At 45.7% G+C, this 24,031-nt stretch overlaps 1 protein-coding gene across 6 annotated transcripts in view; it reads left to right on the top strand.

The window, feature by feature from the left end:
- PTK2B (protein tyrosine kinase 2 beta) overlaps window positions 1-24,031 on the top strand; it is a 165,409-nt gene that overhangs the window by 124,430 nt on the left and 16,948 nt on the right. For 4 of the 6 annotated variants that reach the window (XM_064272658.1, XM_003412460.4, XM_023550988.2 and 1 more), the window contains exons 6-24: window positions 108-170; window positions 373-427; window positions 1,029-1,169; window positions 1,750-1,824; window positions 2,410-2,511; window positions 3,197-3,314; window positions 3,869-3,908; window positions 4,285-4,331; window positions 5,121-5,171; window positions 5,839-5,936; window positions 6,781-6,865; window positions 7,104-7,204; window positions 7,494-7,609; window positions 10,349-10,449; window positions 10,568-10,657; window positions 12,166-12,370; window positions 15,674-15,782; window positions 16,643-16,708; window positions 18,084-18,209. In XM_064272658.1, coding sequence (XP_064128728.1) covers window positions 108-170; window positions 373-427; window positions 1,029-1,169; window positions 1,750-1,824; window positions 2,410-2,511; window positions 3,197-3,314; window positions 3,869-3,908; window positions 4,285-4,331; window positions 5,121-5,171; window positions 5,839-5,936; window positions 6,781-6,865; window positions 7,104-7,204; window positions 7,494-7,609; window positions 10,349-10,449; window positions 10,568-10,657; window positions 12,166-12,370; window positions 15,674-15,782; window positions 16,643-16,708; window positions 18,084-18,209 — 1,789 coding nt within the window. The remainder of the gene's footprint in view (window positions 1-107; window positions 171-372; window positions 428-1,028; window positions 1,170-1,749; window positions 1,825-2,409; window positions 2,512-3,196; window positions 3,315-3,868; window positions 3,909-4,284; window positions 4,332-5,120; window positions 5,172-5,838; window positions 5,937-6,780; window positions 6,866-7,103; window positions 7,205-7,493; window positions 7,610-10,348; window positions 10,450-10,567; window positions 10,658-12,165; window positions 12,371-15,673; window positions 15,783-16,642; window positions 16,709-18,083; window positions 18,210-24,031) is intronic. The other 2 variants (XM_003412461.4, XM_064272659.1) reach the window with 2 other exon arrangements.

The following is a 24,031-nucleotide window of genomic DNA, read 5'->3' as shown; positions in this document are numbered from 1 at the left end:
GAGGGGCTTCTAGGCCAACGTATAGGCACTTGGGTGATGTGGCTATGCTGGCCTCATTCTCCAGCTATCAGTCTGCCTCTCCAGAACTTCTCTCTCTATCTCTCCAGGCGATTCTTCAAGGATATGCCCCACAATGCACTTGATAAAAAGTCCAACTTTGAGCTCCTGGAGTAAGTATGGGAAGGGCCCCTGCCTCTTCTTCCTCTCCTGTCCTCCTTTTACTGTTCACCCTCCTCCACTCGTCTGCAAACCAGAGCCAGGCAGACACTGCCTCCCCAGTCTCCAAGCTCCCTCATCATCCTCTGACTGGACAGAAGTCCTGGACTGGGACTGAGGGGGAGTCCAATGCTACTTTTTTGCTCTGTCTTTTAGGAAGGAAGTGGGGCTGGACCTATTTTTCCCAAGGCAGATGCAGGAGAACTTAAAGGTGGGTAGAACTGGTGGGGGAGAGGCCCAGGCAGACCCCCATTGTGCTGGTTCCCAGGCCTCAGGGTACTCTAAGAAACCAGGGCATCTGCTACCTTAGGCCACCTGGAGATGGGATAACTAAATTCTGGGAACCAGGATGCCTGGGCTCTAGTTCCAGATCTGAGGCTTATTAGCTCTGTGGCTTGGGCAGTGGAGATAATACCTCTCCTGCCACCCTCATGGCGTCACTGGGTGGTACAAATGGTTAACATACTTGGCTGCTAACCAAAAAGTTGGTGGAACTTGCCTTTAGGCCTGGTAATCTACTTCTGAAAAAAATCAACCATTGAAAACCTTATGAAGCAGAGTTCTACTCTGACACACATGGAATTGCTCTCCCTCACAGGCTTCTGTTGAACCTCCCTTGAGACAATGGGAGTGTGATTTAGGTAATATATTAAGGCTGCTTTCTAGGCACAGGGTCTGGGGGTTGCCCTGCAGCAATGGACAGTCTTGAGACTGAAATTCAAGGGGGATCTTAAGGGAAGGAATCGCTCTGAGGAGCTAGGCCTCACTCACCCATGGCATCTCCCCCGCCCGCCACCCTTCCCTCACAACAGCCTAAACAGTTCCGGAAGATGATCCAGCAGACGTTCCAGCAGTATGCGTCGCTGAAGGAGGAGGAGTGCATCATGAAGTTCTTCAATACCCTCGCAGGCTTTGCCAACATCGACCAGGAGACCTACCGCTGTGAACTCATTGTATGACACGCCCTCTTTTTTTTTTTTGACCCGAATTCCAGGCCTCTCAGGGAAGGGGTCCAGAAGGCCAACTCGGGGTGGGAAGGCGCGCACTTGCTTATCGATTCTTAAGCAGCAGAGCCTCACTGGCCTGCCCTAAAATGGAACTACCGCTAATCTACTTGTCTGAGATGGTTAGTGCGCTTGGCTGCTAACTGAAAGACTGGAGGTTTGAGTCTACCCAGAGGCTCCTCAGAAGAAAGATCAGCTGATCTACTTCTAAAAAACTAGCCATTGAAAACCCTATGGAGCACAGTTCTACTCTGACACAGATGAGGTCATCATGAGTCGGAGTCAACAGCAACTGGAACTTGCCTGAAGGCAGGAACTGAAATATTGGCCCCCCAACTCTGAGGCCCAATATTCTGAGTGTGTGTTGGGAGGGAGGTAATCTGTATGGTAGGGGTTTAGGGTGGAAGAAACTGGAGGGCCCAAGGGACAGTGGCATGTGTCTAGTTCAGTGAGCTTTTTTTCCCTGAGATTTCTGAAATATGGGATGAGCAGTACAGGGAAAACAGTCTCCTCTCTCCTTTTATTCCAGCAAGGATGGAATATTACTGTGGACCTGGTCATTGGACCTAAAGGCATCCGCCAGTTGACAAGTCAAGATGCAAAGGTAGAAAGAGACTGGGGAGCAGCCACCATCCAGCCAGAGGGGTCCTTTAGAGCCTGGCTGGGAGGTCTTCCCCTTTCTGCTGCCTCACACCCTGGTCCACCCCACTGGTACTCCCTACCACTATTGCCAAGAGCAGAAAGGTCTCATAAGGCTATGCCCTTGGTATAAAGTAGCTGTAGAAACAGCATGGGACAGATTGTCCTTTACTTCCCCGTACTAAGCCCCTATCCTAACTTTGTTCTCTGGCTTTGTTAGAAGGCTTGCTCTTTCAATGGCAAGATCACTGGGCTGGCTGTCAGGGGGCCCAGGTCCAGTCTTGGCTCTGCCACCAACTTGGCATATAGCTTTGGGCAAGTCCTGGCTCTCTCCAGATCTCATTTTCTCCTCTGCAAAGTGAGGGGCTTGGATAAGATGATTCTTTCCAGCCTTAGTACAGTGTTCTTTGATTCTCACTTTGTCTCCCTGAGAGACTCTCCCAGTTCCTCCCTGGGGTTCCCCTGCACTGATGGATATGCATGGCCTAATCCCTCAGTGGTCAGAAGGGTCCTCCTGCTCCAGGAGGAACTAAGGGCCAATTTTCCACAGCCCACCTGCCTGGCTGAGTTCAAGCAGGTCAGGTCCATCCGGTGCCTCCCGCTGGAGGAGGGACAGGCCGTGCTGCAGCTGGGCATTGAAGGCGCCCCCCAGGTGAGCATCTCTGGACATCTGGAAACAAGTGGGTGCAAATGCAGGTTGGGAGTTCTTAGGTCATGTTGGCCAGGGTGGGCAGGAGGCCAAGAGTTCCCTGGCTTCTGGGTTCTTGTTAAAAAAAAATGGTACCCAGTTCTTAAACAAGGTGCCAGGTTGATGATAAATTATTATATGTATTTTAAAAATGTCAGGAAGGAAGTTGGGGCAATATTTAGGGTAGGTAAAGGTGACCAAGCAAGGGTGAACAACTCAAGAATCAAGATCTCAGGGAACCAGGGCTTTTTGTGGTAAAAGAATCAGGGAGACCCCAGACTACAAACAGATTGTCTATCTCTCCTTTCATTCATCTGTCCCCTTCCCCACGCCCTCCCTCTTCCCTGCCGTTACACATTGAGCATCTACTAGACAAGGCACTGTGTTAAGCAATGGAGGAGACCAAAATAATTCAGCCTTGACTTTGGCCTTCATGGACCTTAGGGCATTCAGTAGGGATGACTGGCACTGCCCCCTGGTGGCTATAGGGAATGCACTCAGAGCCCTGGGAGAGGTGTGATGGAGGGCGGCAGAGGTGTGGGTAGCAGGGGTCCTGCTCCTTCTGAGTGTGCAGTCTTTTCTCCAGCCCTGTGGGTAGACTCTCGCCAAGGCTATGGGGTCTCATCCTTGGCTGGTCTCTTCTCTGCAGTCCTTGTCCATCAAAACCTCCTCTCTGGCAGAAGCTGAGAACATGGCTGACCTTGTCGATGGTTACTGCCGGTTGCAGGGGGAGCACAAAGGCTCTCTCATCGTTCACCCCAGGAAAGGTGGGTTTCCACTCTAATGAAAATTGACTGAAGACTGGATGGCAGCACAGCTGAGCCAAAGTCTCCAGAAGCAGAGCAGGAGAAGCTAAGCCATTGATTGTGAGAAAAGAGGCTTTGGAAGCATGCGGATGTTCTCACACAGCCCTGCTTGGATGTGCCCTGTGGACCCATTTGGGTCCTCAGTTACAGGCCCCCAGCCTGTCCATCGTCCCCTGGCCTTGCTGGTCAAAGGTGGCATGGGCACTGACGTTTGGAGAAGAGATGTTTGTAGACCTAGGAAGATCAAAGCCATTGCTAGATAGAACAAGCTGGTTCTGCCTCTGTTTTAGGGTTGGAATCAGGGAGCAGGGTTCTGGACTGAAACATGTGGAAGGTGGCAGTTTTCGTACAAGGAGTATCCAAATGTTTGCACTGTGACTCAAAGAGAGAACAGAATGGCTGGGAGGGAGAATTCCCTTGTGTTGAGTCCTAGGAGCAGAGAAGAGGTCAGATGTCCATTCAGGACCCCTGTGTCTGCCTGCTCCAACTTCTTCCTCCTTCTCCTCTCTCCCCAGATGGTGAGAAGCGGAACAGCCTGCCCCAGATCCCTGTGCTGTGAGTAGAATGGAAAAGCAGGAACAGAGCCTTGGGCCCAGCCTATGTCTGCCCAGGATGACGAAGTGAAAACAGGGAGCCTTCATCTCCATAGTTTCTGGCTTCCAGGCCTCAAGGGAGACCACTGGAACCCCAGCATTTTCACAAGTGGCAGTTTTTCCCTTCCAGTAAATACTTGCAGGATATTCCTTTGTCCTAATGCCACTTGGTGTCATCTTAGTAGGGGATTGCTCGTCCCCTGTGCCCTGCCTTCTGGCAGCCTGGAGCCATGCTTCCAGTGGGGTTGCCATGCCAGCCCTGTAGGCAGGAAGAGTAGGGGGAGCAGTTGCCAGGCTCTGAGCCCACTTGGCTTCTGTCCTCTGGTCTTGCCCTACAGAAACCTGGAGGATCGACGATCTCACTTCTCAGAAAGCTGCAGCATAGGTAAGCCAAACCTTGGCTGGTGCCTAGAGCCGCTCTTCTGCTCTTCTTGCTTCTGCCTGCTCTCATGATATCTCCAAGGATTCCCTCAAAGTTACAGAAAAATAACCTTCTCCCATAACTTCTCGACGAGGGCTTTAAAATGCCATTCAAATAATAGCTAATGTGTACCGAGCAGACAAGGTTCCTGGGTGGTGCAAACGGTTTCCACTTGACTACTAACCTAAAGCTTGGTGGTTTAAATTCACCCAAAGGTGTTGCAAAAGAAAAGCCTGGCAATCTGCTTCCATAAAGATTAAAGCCAAGAAAACAGTATGGAGCAGTTCTACTCTGTAACACATGGGGTCACCATGAGTCAGAATCGACTCCATGGTAATAGGTTTGTTTTTGTTTCTTACTGAACAGTAATTATGTGGCAGATGCTGCACTGAACACTTTATAGCTATTTTGTTCAGTCTTTACAACACCCTCCAGAAACATTCATTTCACAGAAAGGGAAACTGGGGTTAAGAGAGGTTAACCAACTTGTTCTAAAATAACACAAATGCAAAGTCACAGAGCAGGGACTCAAATCTAGGTTCCCTGGCTGCAGATTCTGTACTTAACCTCTAGACCACGTGACTGCTTTCAAACCTGGGATGGAAACAATGGGATGAGCCTGGCTTTTCCCCCCTTCCAGTGGTGTCAGCCTTGGTTCCACTGCTTTAAGGTGGGAGCCACACACTTCAGTCTTGGGTGATGCCTGCTGAGGGCTTCTTTTTCATGGGATGGGGCCTCTTCCTGTCATTCCAGAGTCAGACATCTATGCAGAGATCCCTGATGAGACCTTGAGAAGGCCTGGAGGTAGGTCCTTGACTCTACCATGTTGACCCCAATCCTGTGAAGTGACACTACATTGAGGCAGGTGACACCACAGAGGGAACTTTCTTCCCTTCCTTTGTCCTTCCCTCCATGTGGCCTGGAAAGGGGCAAATCTGAGGCACTTTTATTGGAAAGATATGATAATTACCCTTTCTCTGTATTGATTGACACTTTGTATACCTGTGGTGCTGTGTGGGAGTTCTAAAAGCATGAACACGCAACCCAACTTTCTGAGAGGAGGTGATAGCTGGTCTCTGAGTCTGAAGAAATGGATATTCTGGATCCCTTTTCTCAGCCCAGCCCTTGCACCCTGGTGGAGGTGCTGTGTTGGGGGCCTGGTAAAGCCTGGGCAGGAGGCATGGGGTTAGGGCCTGCAAACCTGGGCTTTGAACTCGTTCCTTTGGTTTGAACCCTTGCTGAGAATTTGCATGTCTAACAAGTTCCGAGGAAGTTATACATAAGAATCACCTGGGGATCTTGTTAAAATGTAGATTCTGGTTCAGTATCTCTGGGGTGGAAATGCAAATTCTCAGCAGGGGTTCAAACTGGAATGTATTGGTTGGAAGCCCTGCTACAAACTCTCAGATTTCCTGAGATGCTGGCTGGCCTCTGGGCTCTCTGGGACTTCCTGTTTTCTCCATTCGCACAGGTCCACAGTATGGCGTCACCCGGGAAAATGTGATTCTGGGTCGCATTCTTGGCGAAGGCTTTTTTGGGGAGGTATACGAAGGTGTCTACCAGAACCATGTGAGTTCTAGACTCTTCCCTGACACTCCTCTTCAGTTTGGGTATAGGGTGAGGCAGGAGCTTGAAGATTATAAGAGTTGCAGGCAGCAGCTGTGAAAGGGTGAATCTATTTGGCACTTGAAAGTACTAATGAAATATCCAGGGAGATGGTAGAAATAAGAGTAATTTCCAAGAAGGATAGCAATACCGAGAAAAATAGCAAAATAGGAGAAGAACCAGGAGAAAGATGTCTTTATGAAAGAATGCAAGGGGAGAAGAAATAGAAATACTGTTCTGAGAAAACAAAGAGCAGAATCTGAGGCAGGAGTTAGTGTTGAGCACACCAGTGGGGCCATACAAGGTTTGCCTTTGTAATTGTGCTTCTAGCAGTCCTGGGGGTGGGGGGCGGGGGAAGGAAAAAGGCAGCAAAATTTTTAAAAACAAGAATAAAAAGAGAGAAAGAGCCCTGAACAATGTATCTGGTGGTCTGGACTGGAGAACACACCCGTTAGCTATGGGCAGGACACATAACGCCTCTGAGGCTCAGGGTCCTCATCCATACAATGAGGGGCTTGACTTATTTAACCTCTAAAGTCCTTTCCAGTTCTAACATACCCTGATTTAGAAGGAAAGCAGTGGGGGAGTAGAGAAGAGAAAATGAAAAAGGGAGAAGAAGAGAGAAAAAGAAGAAAGGGAGGGAAAACATGCTATGATGTGAAGAGAAGCAGAGGGCTCCCAAGGTCACCTCCATCTTCCTTTGACTGGCAACAAATCCTTATGGAGAGAACACAGTGATGCCAGGAAGGGGCACTTTCATTTGCACAATAAAGTGGACCAAGGGACCTTGAACACACTTTTGTTGCAGAAGGGGGAGCAAATCAATGTCGCTATAAAGACCTGCAAGAAAGATTGCACTCTGGACAACAAGGAGAAGTTCATGAGTGAGGCAGGTAGGCCTTTTCGAGGAAGGACATAGCCCAATGAGCTGGACAGGCCCCCAGAGCCTGCAAACCCTCCAAGATAGAAGGGTGACCTCAAATCTGGGAAGGGGAGGGGCAATGATCACTTCTGGGCCTCAGGTCAGGAGGAGACTTTTACTTCCTCTTCTCCCAGTTGGGACTGCAAAGCAAGGTTCCTCCTATTGGACCTTTGAATGGACCCAGCCTATCCCTCTTCTCCCAATTCCAGTGATCATGAAGAATCTCGACCACCCACACATCGTGAAGCTGATCGGCATCATTGAGGAGGAGCCCATCTGGATCATCATGGAATTGTATCCCTATGGAGAGGTGAGCTAGAGGAGGGAAAGACAAACCCTAAGGTGAAAACTGGGCCTCCAGTTGAGTAGGGCCTCTGGGATGTGAGGAATTTAGAGCGAGGAGCCCCAATGCCTCATTTTCTACCTCTGTGTTCAGCTGGAACAAACAAGAGAGCATTTGTAGAGGAAATTTCAGGAATGCCTTGCTGGTTTTGGGTTTGACCCTGCCTGGAAGGGCCAGTGGCTGCCTGCAGTCTGGCTTCTGCTCCATGGAGAAGCCGTGTCAGAGGCCTTGATGGAACCTCCCCTCCTTCCCACAGCTGGGCCACTACCTGGAGAGAAACAAGAACTCCCTGAAGGTGCTCACCCTTGTCCTGTACTCGCTGCAGATATGCAAGGCCATGGCCTACCTGGAAAGCATCAACTGTGTCCACAGGTACGGGTGGGGCAGGGCAGGCAGCCGGGAAGCCCAGGCCCCTTTATCTGATCCTTGAGAAGTTTGGGATGAACAGGGCTGTGGATTCATTGAGACCTGTATTGAATGTGGAGACCAGTATTGAATCCTGGCTTTGACCCTGCCTATCTTGGCAACTTAGAGCCACTTGGAGCAACTGCTATGAACCTGCTGCCTCACCTGAAAAGTTAAAATAACAGTATGTACCTTGCAGGACTACTGTTAAGAGTAAATCCAAAGCCCTAGGTGTCTGATTGTCCCCTAATAAATTCTAGTCCCCTTCCCTTTGAGTTCCAGGAACTAGTTTCTCAGCTGGCTTAGAGCTTGCCCCCCTCCTGGCTCATCCATTTCACTGGTTACCACAGGAACACCTTGGGAGTCACAGGGCCCAGGAAGAAGGGACTGGGCAAGAGCAGCAAGAAGAAGATCCTAGGGCCTAGGCACTTCCCAGCCTGAGCAGATGACACTGCCCTATTTCCCCAGTGTGCCCTGGGCTAATTCATCTTGTGGCTTATAGCTGGTCCCTTCCCCACCTTGCTTTGTTCCCAGTTCCCTGAAAGGAGGTTCTTGCCTGGGGCGATGATCTCCTGGAGACAGGTTGGTGCTTTAAGAGTACTGGGGTGAGTGGGCAGATTCCTTTCAGTCCAGCAGCATTGACATCAGTTCTCTGACCTTGTGTGTGGTACCATGCTAAACATTGTTGGAGGATATAAAAATTCATTCATGCGTCCAACAAATATTACTGAACTTCTACTCTATGCCAGGCACTGTTCTAGGCTTTGGATAAAGTCATGACCAACACAGACAAAACTTCTTTTCCTTGTGGGGCTACATTCTTGTTTGAGTGTAAAATGCAAAACGTAAGTAGTTACACGGTAAAAATGATGACATAATACATTTTTTTTTCCTTTTTGTGCTTGTTTATTTAGAGTTGTCATGTTTCTAAGCCACCTTTTCAATAGTAAAAATAAATTTTAAGGAACGGAGCCTGCCTATGAGAAGTGTTGAGGAACGCAGGTGAAACATGTCAGTGAACGCTACCTCTGGGTGGACTAAGAGCACAGGCTACCTGGGCTGAATCCTTGTTCACCAGGAGCCTACTGGGCAAAGCTACTTTAGCTTTTTGGGACCCAGTCTCCTTATCTATACCAGGAGGTTCTGAAGGTCTAGGTCATGACTCAGGGTATGGAAAGCACTTATATGATCCTGGCCATTGTGCCTATTTGAAGTCCTTGGGTGCAACAAACGGTTAACATTCTTGGCTACTAACCAAAAGGTTGGAAGTTCAAGTCCACCCAGAGGTACCTTGGAAGAAAGGCCTGGTGATCTCCTTCTGAAAAACCAGCCATTAAAAATGCTGTCAGAGAAAGGGCCACATAAGCCAGAGACTCCATCAGCCTGAGACCAGAAGAACTAGATGGTACCTGGCTACTACGAATGACTGCTCTGACAGGGAACACAACAGAGAATCCCTGAGGGAGCAGGAGAAAAATGGGGTACAGACCTCAAATTCTAGTGAAAAGACTAGACTTAACGGTCTGACTGAGACTAGGTCATGGCCTCCAGACTCTCTTAGCCCAAAACTAAAACCATTCCCGAAGCCAACTCTTCCGACAAAGATTAGGCTGGACTATAAGACATAAAATGATACTGGTGAGGAGTGTGCTTCTCAGCTCAGGTAGACACATGAGACTATGTGGGCAGCTCCTGTCTGGAGGTGAGATGAGAGGGCAGAGGGGACAGGAGCTGGTTGGATGGACACAAGAAATACAGGGTGGAAAAGGGAGTGTGCTGTCATATTATAGGGAGAGCAACTAGGGTCATATAACAGTGTGTGTATAAGTTTTTATATGAGAAACTGACTTGAATTGTAAACTTTTACTTAAAGCACAAACAAAAAAAAAAAAACCAAAAAAATAAAATGCTGTCAGAATAGATCTTACAGCAACTGGTTGTTTTTTTTTAATTGTGCCTAATCACACGTGGGGTCACTATGAGTCAGAACCAACTCAAAGGCAACTGGTTTCTTAATAATCATAGTTAGCTGTGTTGCTGCTTTTGCTGCTGCTGTTCATAGCAATAATAAAAACTAAAAACAACAATGGAAAGGCAGAATAGGGAAAGAATGGTTGCGGCCAGGAAACTTGTAGCAATTGTAGAGGTTCATCCTTAACGAATCAGCAGGGTGACAGCATCCTTGCAGAGGGAACCATATAAACAACAGCACAGAGGAAGTGGACAAGTCATGTTCTGGGAGCAGCAAACGGGCTTTGAGTCAGGGACATGTGAGAAGGGACCATGGTAGACAAAGGTCAACTGGTGAGATGGAAGAGATGGCCAAGTGCCTGGAATGCTATGTCAGGAAGTATGGAGGAGGCAGCCTAGGCTCAATGCTGTTGAATTGAAAGGAATCCATCTACTTACTCCAGTGCTCTGAGAGCACACAACCTGCATTTCAGGCAACAGGAAACAAAGCGAGTGGAGGAAGGACCAGCTCCACAGCCACAGGGTGGACTTGAGCTATGCTTTAGCAGGATAGTCCTGGCATCAGTGGGGAGGAAAGCGCTCACCAACAGAAGCTGCCCGATTCTGCTCTGAAATCCTAGTCGCAGGCCAATGTTCTTCTCCTTTGTCTCTCTGACCATCTGTCTATGTCTCTCTCTGTGAAGCATCCCTATTCCCATGGATGTACCTCACCCTGTCTTCTCATCCTTCTTCCAGGGACATCGCTGTCCGAAATATCCTGGTGGCCTCGCCTGAGTGTGTAAAGCTGGGAGACTTTGGCCTTTCCCGGTACATTGAGGATGAGGAGTATTATAAAGGTGAGGGGAGGCTCTGATTGGTCAAGCCAAGGACTGCAGAGAATAGACTGTATCTCTGGATACCTTCTGGGTCTTTGCATCTCTAAATATCTCCTGTCAACCTCTTTGCCACCCAAAGCTTCTGTGACTCGTCTTCCCATCAAGTGGATGTCTCCTGAGTCCATTAACTTCCGCCGCTTCACGACAGCCAGTGACGTCTGGATGTTTGGTGAGTGGAGTTTCTGGAGGGCCTAGAAATGGAGTCAGATTCTCACCTCCATGGCCAGGCTAAGTGGGTCCCTGACAGGGTATGGGGGCAGGGGTTTGATGCCCTCTCTCCCATTGTGTTGCAAGAGTTCTCTTTTGCTGTGGCCTCTGAGAAGTTCCAGAGGGGGGAGACCAGTGGTGGGTTGAGTGTGATATGAGCTAAGGGTTGACCTTGGGCAGCATTGGTTAATCCTGGAAATAGTTCTTGTGATGAGTGTGTACTCCATTAGCCAGCACCAAGGACTAATCTGGGACAATCTGGAGGGGACACACAAAGACAAATCTTTGAGGTTTGCTTTGAGAAGGGGGTTCAGGAAGTGGTGACAACAAAACAGGTAATCAATGGTCAGCCCTCTACAGAACATGCAGCCATGTGGATGATCATTTAGACCTCGCAAAAGCAGACCTGAAAAAAATTATCATTATTATTCCCATTTTACAGTCATGGAAACTAAGGCTCAGCTGCGTTAGGGGCTTGCCCATAACAACATAGGCAACAAGTGACGGAGCGAGGTTTTGAATCCCAGTTTTCTCATAGAGGCTTCACCACCCTCCAGCTGTCCTAGAGAAGGCACCAGTAGTCCCAAAGATGTGCCTTTGACTGCCACTTCTGGATGCTGCAGAACTCTTATAGCTCCTTGGATATGGGGTTGTCTTAATTTCCTAGTGCTGCTGTCACAGAAACACTACAAGTGGGTGGCTTTAAAGAATAGAAATTTATTTTCTCACAGCCTGGAGGCTAGAAGTCTAAGTTCAGAGTGTGGCTCTAGGGGGAGGGGGATTTCAGGTTCTAAACCAAAAACTGAACCTGTTGCCATCAAGTTGATTCTGACTAATGCGACCCTATAGGAGAGATTAGAACTGTCCCATAGAGTTTCCAAGGAGCACCTGGTGGATTCGAACTGCTGGCCTTTTGGTTAGCAGCTGAGCTCTTAACCACTACGCCACCAGGTTTTCCTTTCAGGTCTAGTGGCCAGCAATCCTTAGAGTTCCTGGGCTTTTAGATTCCTTTGCCTCGTAGTCAGATAGTGTCTACCCCCTCCCCATGTTCGTGCTTTTGTGTCAAATCTGCTCTTTTTATAACTCAGGAGTGATTAGGTTTTGGACACACCTCACACTAATATGGCTGTATTAACCAGACAAAAAGACCCTATTTCCAAAAGAGATTACATCCACAGATGTAGCGGTTAGGATTCCAACACATGTTTTGGGGGAACACAATCAATCCATAACAGGGTTCTGGAGAGGGAGGCCTTAGTTCACTTAGAGATGTAAGTGTTGGTCCTCGGGTGGACCATATGGCGGGTAAGACCTCAGAGGTGCTAGAGTGGGAGGCAAGAAGGCAAGTGGTCCCTCCTGGCAGGGTTGGAGTGCTGATTGTCACATCAGAGTCTGGGGAAGATGGCCTTGTCTCTGTGGGAACCAGTCCTCCCCAGCACAGGCCCTGAGCCCTCTCCTCCTTCTCCTCAGCTGTGTGCATGTGGGAGATCCTGAGCTTCGGGAAGCAGCCTTTCTTCTGGCTGGAAAACAAGGATGTCATTGAAGTGCTGGAGAAAGGGGACCGGCTGCCCAAACCTGACCTCTGCCCACCTGTCCTTTACACACTCATGACCCGCTGCTGGGACTATGACCCCAGTGACCGGCCTCGCTTCACTGAGCTTGTGTGTAGCCTCAGGTGAGTATGGAGGGAGGGGCTTCAGCAGAGGGCCTTTGAGGTGGGAACAAGGCTCATCAGACAGCTTTTAGAGGCTTACCAAAGACTTCCCCAAATAAGAAATGCTCAGGGGCCCACCAGAGCTCTATACAGCAGGTGTTCTTGAATAAGGTTAAAAATTTATGACTTGCCCAAGGCAGGGAGGGATGGGGCTGCAATTTGAACCCAGGCCTTCCTTCTGACCAACATTGAGTCATGCATCCAAGCGGAATTAGCCAAACCTTGCAACAGAAGCACAGTGCTGGATACATATCACAGAGGTACCAGTAGCTGTCAGAAACAAAAGGTCAAAACCAAGTTTACTGTCAGATACGAACTCAGAGAAAAGGTGAGCCTGGTTAAGCCTTGCTCATGGTGGCGCGTCTCAATGCTGAACACAGTGCCTTGCACATACGATGTGCTCAGGAAATATTTTTTAGGTTTTACTCAAAAGACTGAACCAGACTTTCATTGAAGTTACTCTGCTCTTTGTATAAGTTGGAAGTACACCTTCCAGATGCTGGCACTGGGGCATGCAACCTGCTTTCTCAGAAGCACTCTCTTGCCTTTCCTTCAAATTAGCAGGCAAGGGAGTAATTTTTTTTTTTATGTTGTTATTGAAAATACACATAACAGAACATACACCAATTCAACAATTTCTGCATATACAGTTCAGTGACATTGATTACATTCTTCAAGTTGTGCAACCATTGTCACCCTCCTTTTCCGAATTGTTCCTCCACCATTAACATAAATCACTGCCCCCTAAGAGTCCTATCTAACCTTTTGAGTTACTGTTGTCAATTCAATCTCATGTAGATAGTTCTTTAAAAAAGCACAATGCTTAAGACAGGCATTCTTTATTAATTAAGCTAAACTATTGTTTGGTTTTTGTTTTTTTTTTATTGTTTGGTTTTAAGAAGACTTCAGGGGATATTTTCAGTTTAAGGTTTAAAGATTATCTCAGGGCAGTAGTTTCAGGGGTTCATTCAACCTCCATGGAGCCAGAAAGTCTGGATTCTATGAGAATTTGAAACTCTGTTCCTCATTTTACCCCTTTTGATCAAGATTCTGCTATAGAATCTTTGATCAAAACATTCAGTAATGGCAGCTGGGCACCATCCAGTTCTTCTGGTCTCATGGCAAAGGAGGCACTTTTTTGTGGAGGCAGTTAGCCACACATTCCATTTCCTTCTTCTGTTGCTGACTATCCAGGGAGAAATTCTTAACTTGTTATCAAGACAGTGTCCTAGGTGTCACCGCTCCTTTCTGAATGGAGGGTGGGAGCTGAGCGTATGATCATTTTCAGGTGCCCAAGGTATCCCCTGAGTACCATGAAATCAATGGTGAAAGTGTGATCAGAGATAATTTCAGAGTTCAGGGTCCTCTAGTTTTCTTGGTGTGTGCCTGCTGTCAGCTCTCCCTTGGGTCTAGCTTCCTTTGGCTTCTTTTAGGGTGAAACTCAGCAAATCCAAATTTTCCTGTAAGGAACCAAATTATAGATATTTTGGGCTTTACAGGCCGTACAATATCTGTTGCAATTACTCGACTCTGCTGTTGTAGCACATAACTAGCCAGACAATATGTAAATGAATGAGCATGGCTGTCTTCCAATAAAAGTTTTATTTATGGGCACTGAAACTTAAATTTAATATAATTTTCACATATCACAAAAAAATTTTTTTTTCCCTCAAACCATTTAAAATTGTTAAAAAAAAAAAAAAAAAAAAACATTTTTAGCTTCAAGGCCATACAAAAACAGGCAGAGGCCACATTTGGGCCCTAGGCCTAGTTTGCTGACTCTGACTTTAGGACATTCATCAGGTAATTAAATTCAAACACTAGCATTTCTCGTCAACATTTTTTTTTTTTTTTGAGGTCAAGAAAATGGCCCCTGGAAATTGCCTTTGGGAGGCACAGGGACCCAAGGGGAAGGTGCTGAGAGTTCCTGGGCTGGGGGCAGTGAGGATGACACTTGACACTACATTAGTTTGGAGGGGCAGGGCCTCCAACACAATCTGCAAAATCCCCAACTTAAACAGCCTCTCTGTGCCTTCATTGATATGCCCAGTCAATTCTAGGCTCATTTGTTTGCTCTCATTAGGGAGATTCAAGAACCCAAAGGGTCCCAGAAGAAGAGTATCTGGAAGGCATTTTGAGAGTGTGAAATCTCAGGGGTAATGAGGGTGGGGTGTCTTATTTCATCTGGGGCCTTGGAAACTTTCAAGAGGGGCAGCAGGGTGTCCACCTCTGGGCTGTGAAGTGTGCCCAATCAGAGATACTTTGTCACCCCCTACCACAGGTGGTTAGGAGGAAGCTTTTCTAGTGTGATTTGAGGATGCTCAAAGCTCCAGATTTCCCCAGGAGACCTCTATCAGTGGAATGCCACGGCCTGACATTCCTGCCTTTAGAGTTAAGACGGGATGAGATCAGTGTTTCCCTATCTTTTCAGAGTAGGAAGGGCCCTTTCAATGCCAAATTTTGAGACTCCCTCCATGTAACAATCATTATACTTTAGTACCCATGGACTGAAGAAATGTAGTAAACTTTACAGTGAATTTTCTTTTTCAATTAGATATAGTTTAATACATACACATTTGAAACATCAATACCAAATGTTAAATATCAGCAGTACACAATATTTTGGCTAAACACAATATTTGGTACACATATAAACATATGCATTCATGGACCCCCTCAATAATTCCAGAGTCCCTGGGGTCTGGATTCCCAAGTTGAGAACCACTGGGTTGGATGATTAAGGCAAGAAACCTCCGGTTAGCATGCACTAGGGAGAAAATTCACAGCCCTTCCCCATTAATACGCAGCAGGGAGGTGTTGATGGAAAGAGCTTTGGACATCTTAAACTCTTAAGGAAGTAATATGTATGACAGTTATGAAAACTAAGAGATGTAGAATATAGGCCTTGGACATGCAGTAGGCTGGGGACACCAGAAATCTAGTCCAGGAATGGTGGCAACAGCAGGTACAAGACGGCAAGAGGCATGGGCAGATAGGGCTGGAAACAGACTTCCCCTGGCCCTTTGGGCTGCCACTGGATCTCAAGGATATTTTCCCACCCTGGATCTATTCCTGTGATCATCCCATATCTCAGCCTGTCACAGAGAGGTCTCCCCAGGCAACTCTGCAGAGGAGATGGAAATGAACTTCAGCAACCATCATCCAGGCCTCTCTGGGCTTCATTGGGGTGCAAAGATGTTCCCCTGATGGACAGCTGACTTTGACCTTGTTTCTCTCTCCTTAACTGATTTGACTTCTTGGCAGTGACATTTACCAGATGGAGAAGGACATTGCTATAGAGCAGGAGAGAAATGCTCGCTACCGAGCCCCCAAAATCTTGGAGCCCACAGCCTTCCAGGACCCCCCACCCAAGGTAAGCCAAGCTCTAGGCTCCTCATTCCTGTGGGTCACAGCAGAGCCGGGCCCCTCTCTGGCCCATTCTCTTGCCTCTCATTGCATCAGCAAGATGTTTCCCCAACATCAGCACGGAACTCAGCCCCTGCCACATCATTGCCCTGGCAGTTTGGATGGAATCTGACAGCAGACACCTTGTAGAAAGCTGAGGCAGGGAATTGTCCTGGAAAAGTTTCCCTTGAGAGGCTGGAGCATTTTCTTCTTGAAATTTTTTTTCTGGACACATTATTTTCCCCTGAGGATACATGAACAAAGAGTATCCTTGGACCCCTTACGTCCAGTCTCCGTTTCCATGCCCTCCATGGCACCTCTGGGCTCAGGTGCCAGTGCCTTGCTGTAACACCATTAGGAGGTTAGGTTTTGAGGGCCATGCTTAGTCTACTCCAAGACCTTTTCTCATTGTCCCCATGACTCAGCATGCTTTGACCCTTCCCTCAGGGCCCAACTCAATTTTCATCTCCTCCTTGAAGTTTCCATGAGTGCCTGAGCCCTCAGTGACCTCTTACTTCTGAATGCCTATAGCTCTTGATTGCTTATTTGGCAGGTGCTCAATGTATAGGTAGTAACACACACACTCACAGACACATACAGAGGCCCTTAATCCCAGGAAGGCAGAGAGGCTAGCTTTTTTGTATATTCCCATTGCTCAGCATGGAATTGGTACTTCAGTGATCTAAATAATAACTTTGTCCCTCATCTCTTCTTCATTCTGAACAACCTTGACCTGTCTCCAGCCTGATATTCCCCTTGATGAGTTATTCTCACTCGAGGAGGGAAAGCATCACACAGAGGACAGACTTACCTGTTTTTTCTCTGCAGCCCAGCCGGCCCAAGTACAGACCCCCTCCACAAACCAACCTTCTGGCTCCCAAACTGCAATTCCAGGTACATATATAACTGGAGGGATGGGAAAGTTCTGGTCCATTCTTCATCTAGGTCATTCTTGAAATGCCATTCTTGTGCCTTTGAAGAGCAGCAATTTCCTGCTGGTGAATTTGAACTCAGAGTGTCCAAGATCAAGAGTAAAAATGAAATTATACCAGGCTGTCCTTGTCTAAGAAGACTTGTCTTAAGCCTAACCCATCAGCTCCTCAGAGAATGTCCACAGTGTCTGCTGCTTCATGTGCCTGCCTGCAGCTTGACTCTCCATGTCCAAGGCCTCCCTGGGACCCTGCCCTGAGCAGAGCCCCTGAGAAGGAATCCCAGGCAACTGGGGACAGTTGATTTTCTCTAGAGCTTGGAGTTGCTCTCTGGAGTTCCATGCAGAGGCTCTGGCCCAGAATCTGGGTGGCCAGTGAAGAGGGGTTCCATCTGAGCTTTCTTCCCCCCTCCATCATACCAAGGCTGGATGTCCCTGTCACAGAATATCTGTGTCCTGTGTCCCTCTTGCATCTAGATCATAGGGAGCCCAAGCTCCTCTCTTTTCTTCTCTTACATTCCTCAGCTCAGAGCTGCTGCTCAGAAATGGAGCATCCCAACCAATAGAAACAATGACTGTTTGTTTGGTGCTCCTTGCAGAAAGCTGTCACCCCATGGTCGTGTATTTCTCCTCAAGGAGGTGCCCCAGTGCCCAAACAAGCCCAGCCAAGGCCTAGCAGATAAATCCTCTTCATGTAAAAAAAAAACCTGGATTCAGAAAATAGAAGAAATGGCCTTAAAAAGAAACATAACCTTTTGTAGTTTTTATAACAGTGATTTAAAATATATGTATATACACACACAGAGAGATGCTCACACACACATATATATGTAACTACAGATAAATATGTGTGTGTGTGTATACATACACATACACAGGCTGATCATATCTGTCAGTTTGTAACATGACTATGAAATTTGACTCTTTTCCAAAGAGTCTTGAGGAAGGAAACATTTTCTAAGGATATCAGTAGCACACATAGAGTCCCTGGTATATGCAGAGCATCATGGGAAGGAAGGTTAGATGCATGAAAGGGGACAATGCCTGTGCTGACTATAGCCCAGAGCTGTGTACATTTCTCCACCATGTCTCTCAGATTTAAAAAAAAAAAAACAAAAAAACCAAGCCTATTGCTGTCAAGTTGATTCTGACTCACAGGAACCCTATAAGGCCGATGAAACACCCACGCCATGCTCCTGGAGAGCAAGTCCATCCCCAGAACAGCTCTGTGACCCCCACAGTGCTTGCATGTCATTTCTTTGTCCGTGTGTTTGTAGCAGCTAATTGTCCACCCCCTTGCCTTGTCCCTGTGCCTTGTGCTTCTCTGCTTCTCCTGAATAGGTACCCGAGGGTCTGTGTGCCAGCTCACCTACGCTCACCAGCCCTATGGAGTATCCATCTCCTGTAAACTCGCTGCACACCCCACCTCTTCACCGGCACAATGTCTTCAAGCGCCACAGCATGCGGGTAAGAGGGCTCTGCATGCTGGGTCCCAGCCCGCACTGAGGAGGCTGTTGGAGGGGAGGTGGCCTGGGACACCAGGAACCCCCTGTCCTCAGGCTGAGGAGGCACCCTCCATGTTGCCATGCGTCAGGCAAGCCACCGAGGGGCTCTGAGATATCCTTCCCTTTGAAAGCATTCTGAGGCTGGGGCCATGCCAGGCTGTTCTCTGAGGACACCAGCAAGGTCTGGACCTGCTCTTGTGCATACTCTGGTGCTGTGAGGACTGATGTAAATGTGTCCCTTTCTTGACTCCTGGGTCGGTAGTACACAGTAGTGTAGAGGCTTGCAGGCAGAGGACAGCCAAGCCTGACGGTGCTGGAGAATACACACCCTGGAGGCTCTGCCCTGTTCTGCCCATTTTTGCTTGATTGCTTTGGTTGCTAAATCTCTCCTTAGTTGAAGGAAGGGCTTTTTTGTGGCTACCACTCTTGCTGCTTTTATAAAAGTTGGTGCTATATGGTAAGGAGCTTTTAAGCTAAGCCTCCTCAGGGGGAGAGGAACCCTCCCCGGTCATCTCTTTGTCATCACCTGCCAGTGAAGCTCTAAGGTGGACCACCTTCTGATTGTCAGGTCTTGTAAAAAGAACCATGTTTGCTTGTAGCCAGACACCCACTTGCCGCCACCCAGCTTCCTCTTCAATACAAGTGTCCCCTTGTGGTAGTCAGTTGCCACGAACACTTTCACCTGGATGTATTTTACTCACTTGAATCTTGATATGAAGTAAAACAAACTAAAGCCCTTATTATTTTGGTTCTAACTCTGTATATATGCCTGATATTTTAGGGCAGGACTGGGCAGCATCTTGTTCTGTTGCACATGGGGTCTCCATGAATCGGGGGTTAACTCCAAAGCAGCTAACAACAATATAAGACCCTAAAGTTTTTTTGTAATAATACATGCTTATTATAATAGATTTGGAAAATGTAGGAAAGTATATTGATATACTTCTGACCCATTATTCTTAATTTAGTAAGATTTTGAAATGACTGAGATAACAGATAACTATTGACATAGTGATTAAGAGCTATGGCTGCTAACCCAAATGTTGGCAGTTCTGATCCATCAGGCACTTCTTGGAAATGCTATGGGGCAGTTCTACTCTGTCCTATAGGGTTGCTATGAGTCGGAATCGACTTGATGGCAACAGGTTTGGGTTTTTTTTGAAAGATAACAGAATTCTACACATGAAGATCTAGTGTGAATAAATTTTCCATGGCCTACCTCATTTTTCTCTTTTACATTAATTTAACCAATTTATACCTTAGCATGTACTTAGCAATAATATAACTGCATTTTTAAACATGCACTATAATTTAGGCAGTGTTTGGTTCTTCTACCCTTCTACCCTTAACTCTTTATTCATAATTAATTTTTAGTGAGTTTTGCTTAAAAATGTGTTTTTTAGAAAGAAGCAAATTTGCACAATTGAGAGGCGGCCTTGCCTTTGTCTAAGCTCTGCTTCACCAGGAGGTCTTTGTTCAGTCCCATAAAGACAGACTATGCAGCAGGGAAAAAGAACTTTTGTATTAAGGGCTTAGAAGTTCTCCTCATAAGGGGAATCTACCTAAAAGAACATAACGAGTGTTTCTTTAAATAAACAAAACCAATTTGTTTAAAATATAAGCTCCATTTGTATGACATATATCAGAAACAGTGAGAAAACCTCTTCCAGGTAGAATGCTAAAAAGGTATAATCGACCCTCTGCAAAGCATTTGAAAGCATTTAACATAAAACAATTTTTCTACTGATTGACTTTATAGCCTGACGCATCTGAGAGTCTGCAGGATGCCATGAAAAAGTCAGGAAGGCAACAATTCTCTCTTCAAAATCTCACAATAGAGATTAAAAAATAATAGTGAAATTCAGCTAATGGTACCGTGGGCTCTGGTGCTGTCCTAGGTGCTGAAGGGAGGACAAAGGCGGTTTTGGCTTCAAGTTGCCTACAGTCTGCCAGAAGGAGCAGATCGTGGGCACATTTACCTGTAATACAAGCCAAAAGCTATGAGTGCCACATGGAGATACAGCAAAATGCAGTGGGGGTTCATAGAGGAGACCAGCTCCCTCCATACTCATTTTTCAGCTGGGCCTTGAAGGATGGGAAAGATTTTGACAAGAAGAAATTGGGACGCGGGGGATGGAAGAGGCAGAAGCATCAGTATAAGCCAAGATTTAGTGATGGGAAAACAGGGCAAGTGTGAGCACTGTTTGGCTGGAACAAGGAAGGGTACATGTGGAGGTGGAAATAAGACTGGCAGGATGGGTTGTAGCCAAATTATAGAAGGCGTCACAGCTTGTAAGAGTCCTTTTTAAACGCCACAGTACCTGGTTTCTTTTAAGAATGATCAGCAATGTATTATTGCCTGATAAGCGTACCCAAGGTGCATCTCATCAAAGTAAGTCTTTAAAGAGATTCAGTTTTTTAAAATCTCATTTTTTTACTGAGTTTTATTATGAACTGGGAATAAGGCACAAATCTTCCAGTACATGCTAAAACATTTGGTGAGTTGGTGACCAGGTCAGGGACATTGCAATGTCACTATACTCCCAAGTTCTTAGTGAAGATCATTTGGAGCAGAGCACAGAGCAGACACTGTTCTAATGGCGTGGTCAATGGGTGTTCATTACTCACAGAATAAACAGGACAAAGATGAGTAGAAAAGCATACGTCATCACCAGCCTATGTTCCCTGAAGTTAGGCTCCCATCCCAGCATGATGTGAGATCGCATCCAGACATGCCACTGTTTGCATCTTGAGAGAACGCCTGATTTCCTCTCTCCCAGGATTAAATAGTAATCATACAGCCATGTGACAAATAGCATGAACAGAGAACAGGTAGGGGAAGGGATAATGAAAAGGCCCATAAAAGGTAAAAGGAGTTAGTAAAAATGAAAGGCCCCCTGCAGCTAATTGATATCATTTATCGCCCCTGTTCAGAATGGGCTAGATTTACTAGCAACAGAGCCTTTCCTCCTTTATCCCACTAAGATAGCTTAACAGAGCTCTGAGTTTCTGCAGAGGGCAATCATATCCCCTTCCCCAAAGCATATACTTCATGCCCACTAGCAGCTAGAGAGACACTGAGAAAGATATAGCACTCCTGTGCACCCAGCAGGCATACTAAGCATTTTAGTGCTAGGAATCTTCTTTTCACACTTACGGAACTAAATACTGTTTACTTTAGTAACTCATCCTGCCAGTATTTACTCTCATCTTCCTCAGTCCATACATTTTTATTACACCTGGATTTTCCTATCTCCATACTCTGAACTTTTTGAAAATTAGTTCCTACTTGTCAATAGCCTGAAGAAGCCATACCATTGTATTGACATTTAGCAGGTAATATTTATAGCTTTAAAATCCCCTCATTTTGGAGCATCAGCCTCTGTGAAATAAATTTTTTTCTTTTTGTCATTGTTGTAAATATATCTATCACACATTTGCCAATTCAGCTTTTTACAGGTGTACAACTTATTGACAACAATTACAGTTATCAACCTTACCCTTAGTCAATGTAATTTTTCCATCATTGTTAAACTCCCTTTTCCCCCTCCTTCCTGCCCCTGGTAAGCACTAGTAAACTTTGGTCTCTATACATTTGCCTTCTCTTGTCTTTTTATATGAGGCCACACAATATTTGTCCTTTTGTGATTGGCTTATTTTGCTCAGCATAATGTCTTCAAGCTCCATCCATACTGTGGCATTTCTCCTAGAGGCTGAGTAGTTTCCCATTGTATGTATGTACCACATTATGTATCCATTCATCTGCTGGTGGGCATTTGGTTGTTTCCACCTTTTGACTATTGAGAATAGTGGGGCAATGAACATTGGTGTACAAGTCTCTTTTTGAGTCCCTGCTTTCAAGTCTTCCGGCTATATACTTAGGAGTGGAATTGCTGGGTCATATGGTAATTCTATTTTTAGTTTTTAGAGGAACTGCCACAGTTTTCAACAGTGTCTGTAGCATTTTGCACGCCCATCAGCAATGGACCAAAGTTCCAATTTTTCCACATTCTTGCCAACATTTGTTATTTTCTATTTGTGTGTTTGTTTTTTATCTTAGCCATCCTTGTTGTTGTTGCTGGTGCCATAGTGTCAGTTCTGACTCATAGCAACCCTGTGTACAACAGAATGAAACACTGCCTGGTCCTGTGCCATCCTTACAATTGTTGCTGTGTTTGAGCCCATTGTTGCAGCCACTGTGTCAATCCATTTCATCAAGTGTCTTCCTATTTTTTGCTGAGCCTCTACCTTACCAAGCATGATGTCCTTCTCCAGGAACTGGTCCTTCCTGATAACATATCCTTGCTTCTAAGGAGCATTCTGTCTGTACTTCTTCCAACACAGATTTGTTTGTTCTTCCTTAAAGTGACATCTTTGCTTTTTGACACTTTAAAGAAGTCTTTTGCAGCAGATTTGCCCAATGCAATACGTTGTTTGAGTTCACGACTGGTGCTTCCATGGGCATTGATTATGGATCCAAGTAAAATGAAATCCTCTATAACTTCAGTCTTTCCTCTGTTTATCATGATGTTACTTATTGGTCCAGTTGTGAGGATTTTTATTTTATTTACTTCTAGAGGGAGTAAAGTGGTATCTCATTGTGGTTTTGATTTGTATCTCTCTTATGGCTAATGACACTGAGCATCTTTTCATGTGTTTGGTGTCCATTTCAATGTCATCTTTGGCGAAATGTCTATTCAATTTCTTTGCCCATTTTATGGTTGGGTTCTTTATCTTTTTGTTGTTAATTTGTCTGAGTTTTGTCTATATTTCGGTTATTAGATTCTTGTTGGTTATATGGTTTCTAAAGATATTCTCCCAGTTGGTAGCTTGTCTTTTCACTTTTTTGATAAAATCTTTTGATGAACAAAAAGTTTTTAATTTTTATGATTTCCAATTTATTTATTTTATCTTTCACTGTTTGTACATTTATTATATTTGGTAATCCATTGTTGAAAGCTAGACCTGACAGCATTGCCCCTGCTTGTTGTTCTAAGAATTTCATGATTTTAATTTGCACATTTAGATCCTTAATCCATTTTGATTTGGGCGGGTGTGTGTGTGTGTGTATGGTGAGGCAAGAATTCTGTTTCATTTTTATGCATGTAGAAATCCAGTTTTCCTACCACCATTTATTGAAGAGACCCTTCTTTTCCCATCCAATGGACTTAGCACCCTTGTCAAAAATCAGTTGACCATAGATGTGTGAGTTTATTTTTGTACTCCCAATTCTATTCCATTGGCCTATGTGTCTATTGTCATACCAGTACCAGGCTGTTTTGATTGCTACAACTGTATAGTATGTTTTAAAGTAAGGAAGTGTAAATCTTCCTACTTTGTTCTTTTCTTTCAACATTGCTTTAGCTATTCTAGCCTCTTGCCATTCCATATAAAGTTGAAGATTTTGTTTTCTATTTCTGTAAAGAAGGCTCTTGGAATTTTTATCAGGATTGCATTGAATTCATAGATAGCTTTGGATAGCATTGACATCTTAACAATATTAAGTCCTTCAGTTCATGAACATGAAACATCTTTTCATTTATTTAAGTTGTCTTTAATCTCTTTCAACAATGTTTTAAAACTTTCATTGTATAAGTCCTTCATATCTCTGGTCAGGTTAATTCCTAGGTATTTTATTCTCTTAGATGCTACTGTAAATGGAATTGTTTCCCTAATTTCCATTTCAGGTTTCTCATTGCTAGTGTATAGAAATCCAACAGATTTTTGTTTGTTGACCTTGTATCCTGCAACTTTGCTAATTCCTCTATTAGCTCTAGAAGTTTT

The sequence above is a fragment of the Loxodonta africana genome, chromosome 19 (assembly GCF_030014295.1).
Source record: "Loxodonta africana isolate mLoxAfr1 chromosome 19, mLoxAfr1.hap2, whole genome shotgun sequence".
Lineage (NCBI taxonomy): Eukaryota > Metazoa > Chordata > Mammalia > Proboscidea > Elephantidae > Loxodonta > Loxodonta africana.
The sequence above is the reverse complement of the archived record's forward strand: the minus strand, read 5'-3'. Positions and strand labels throughout refer to the sequence as shown.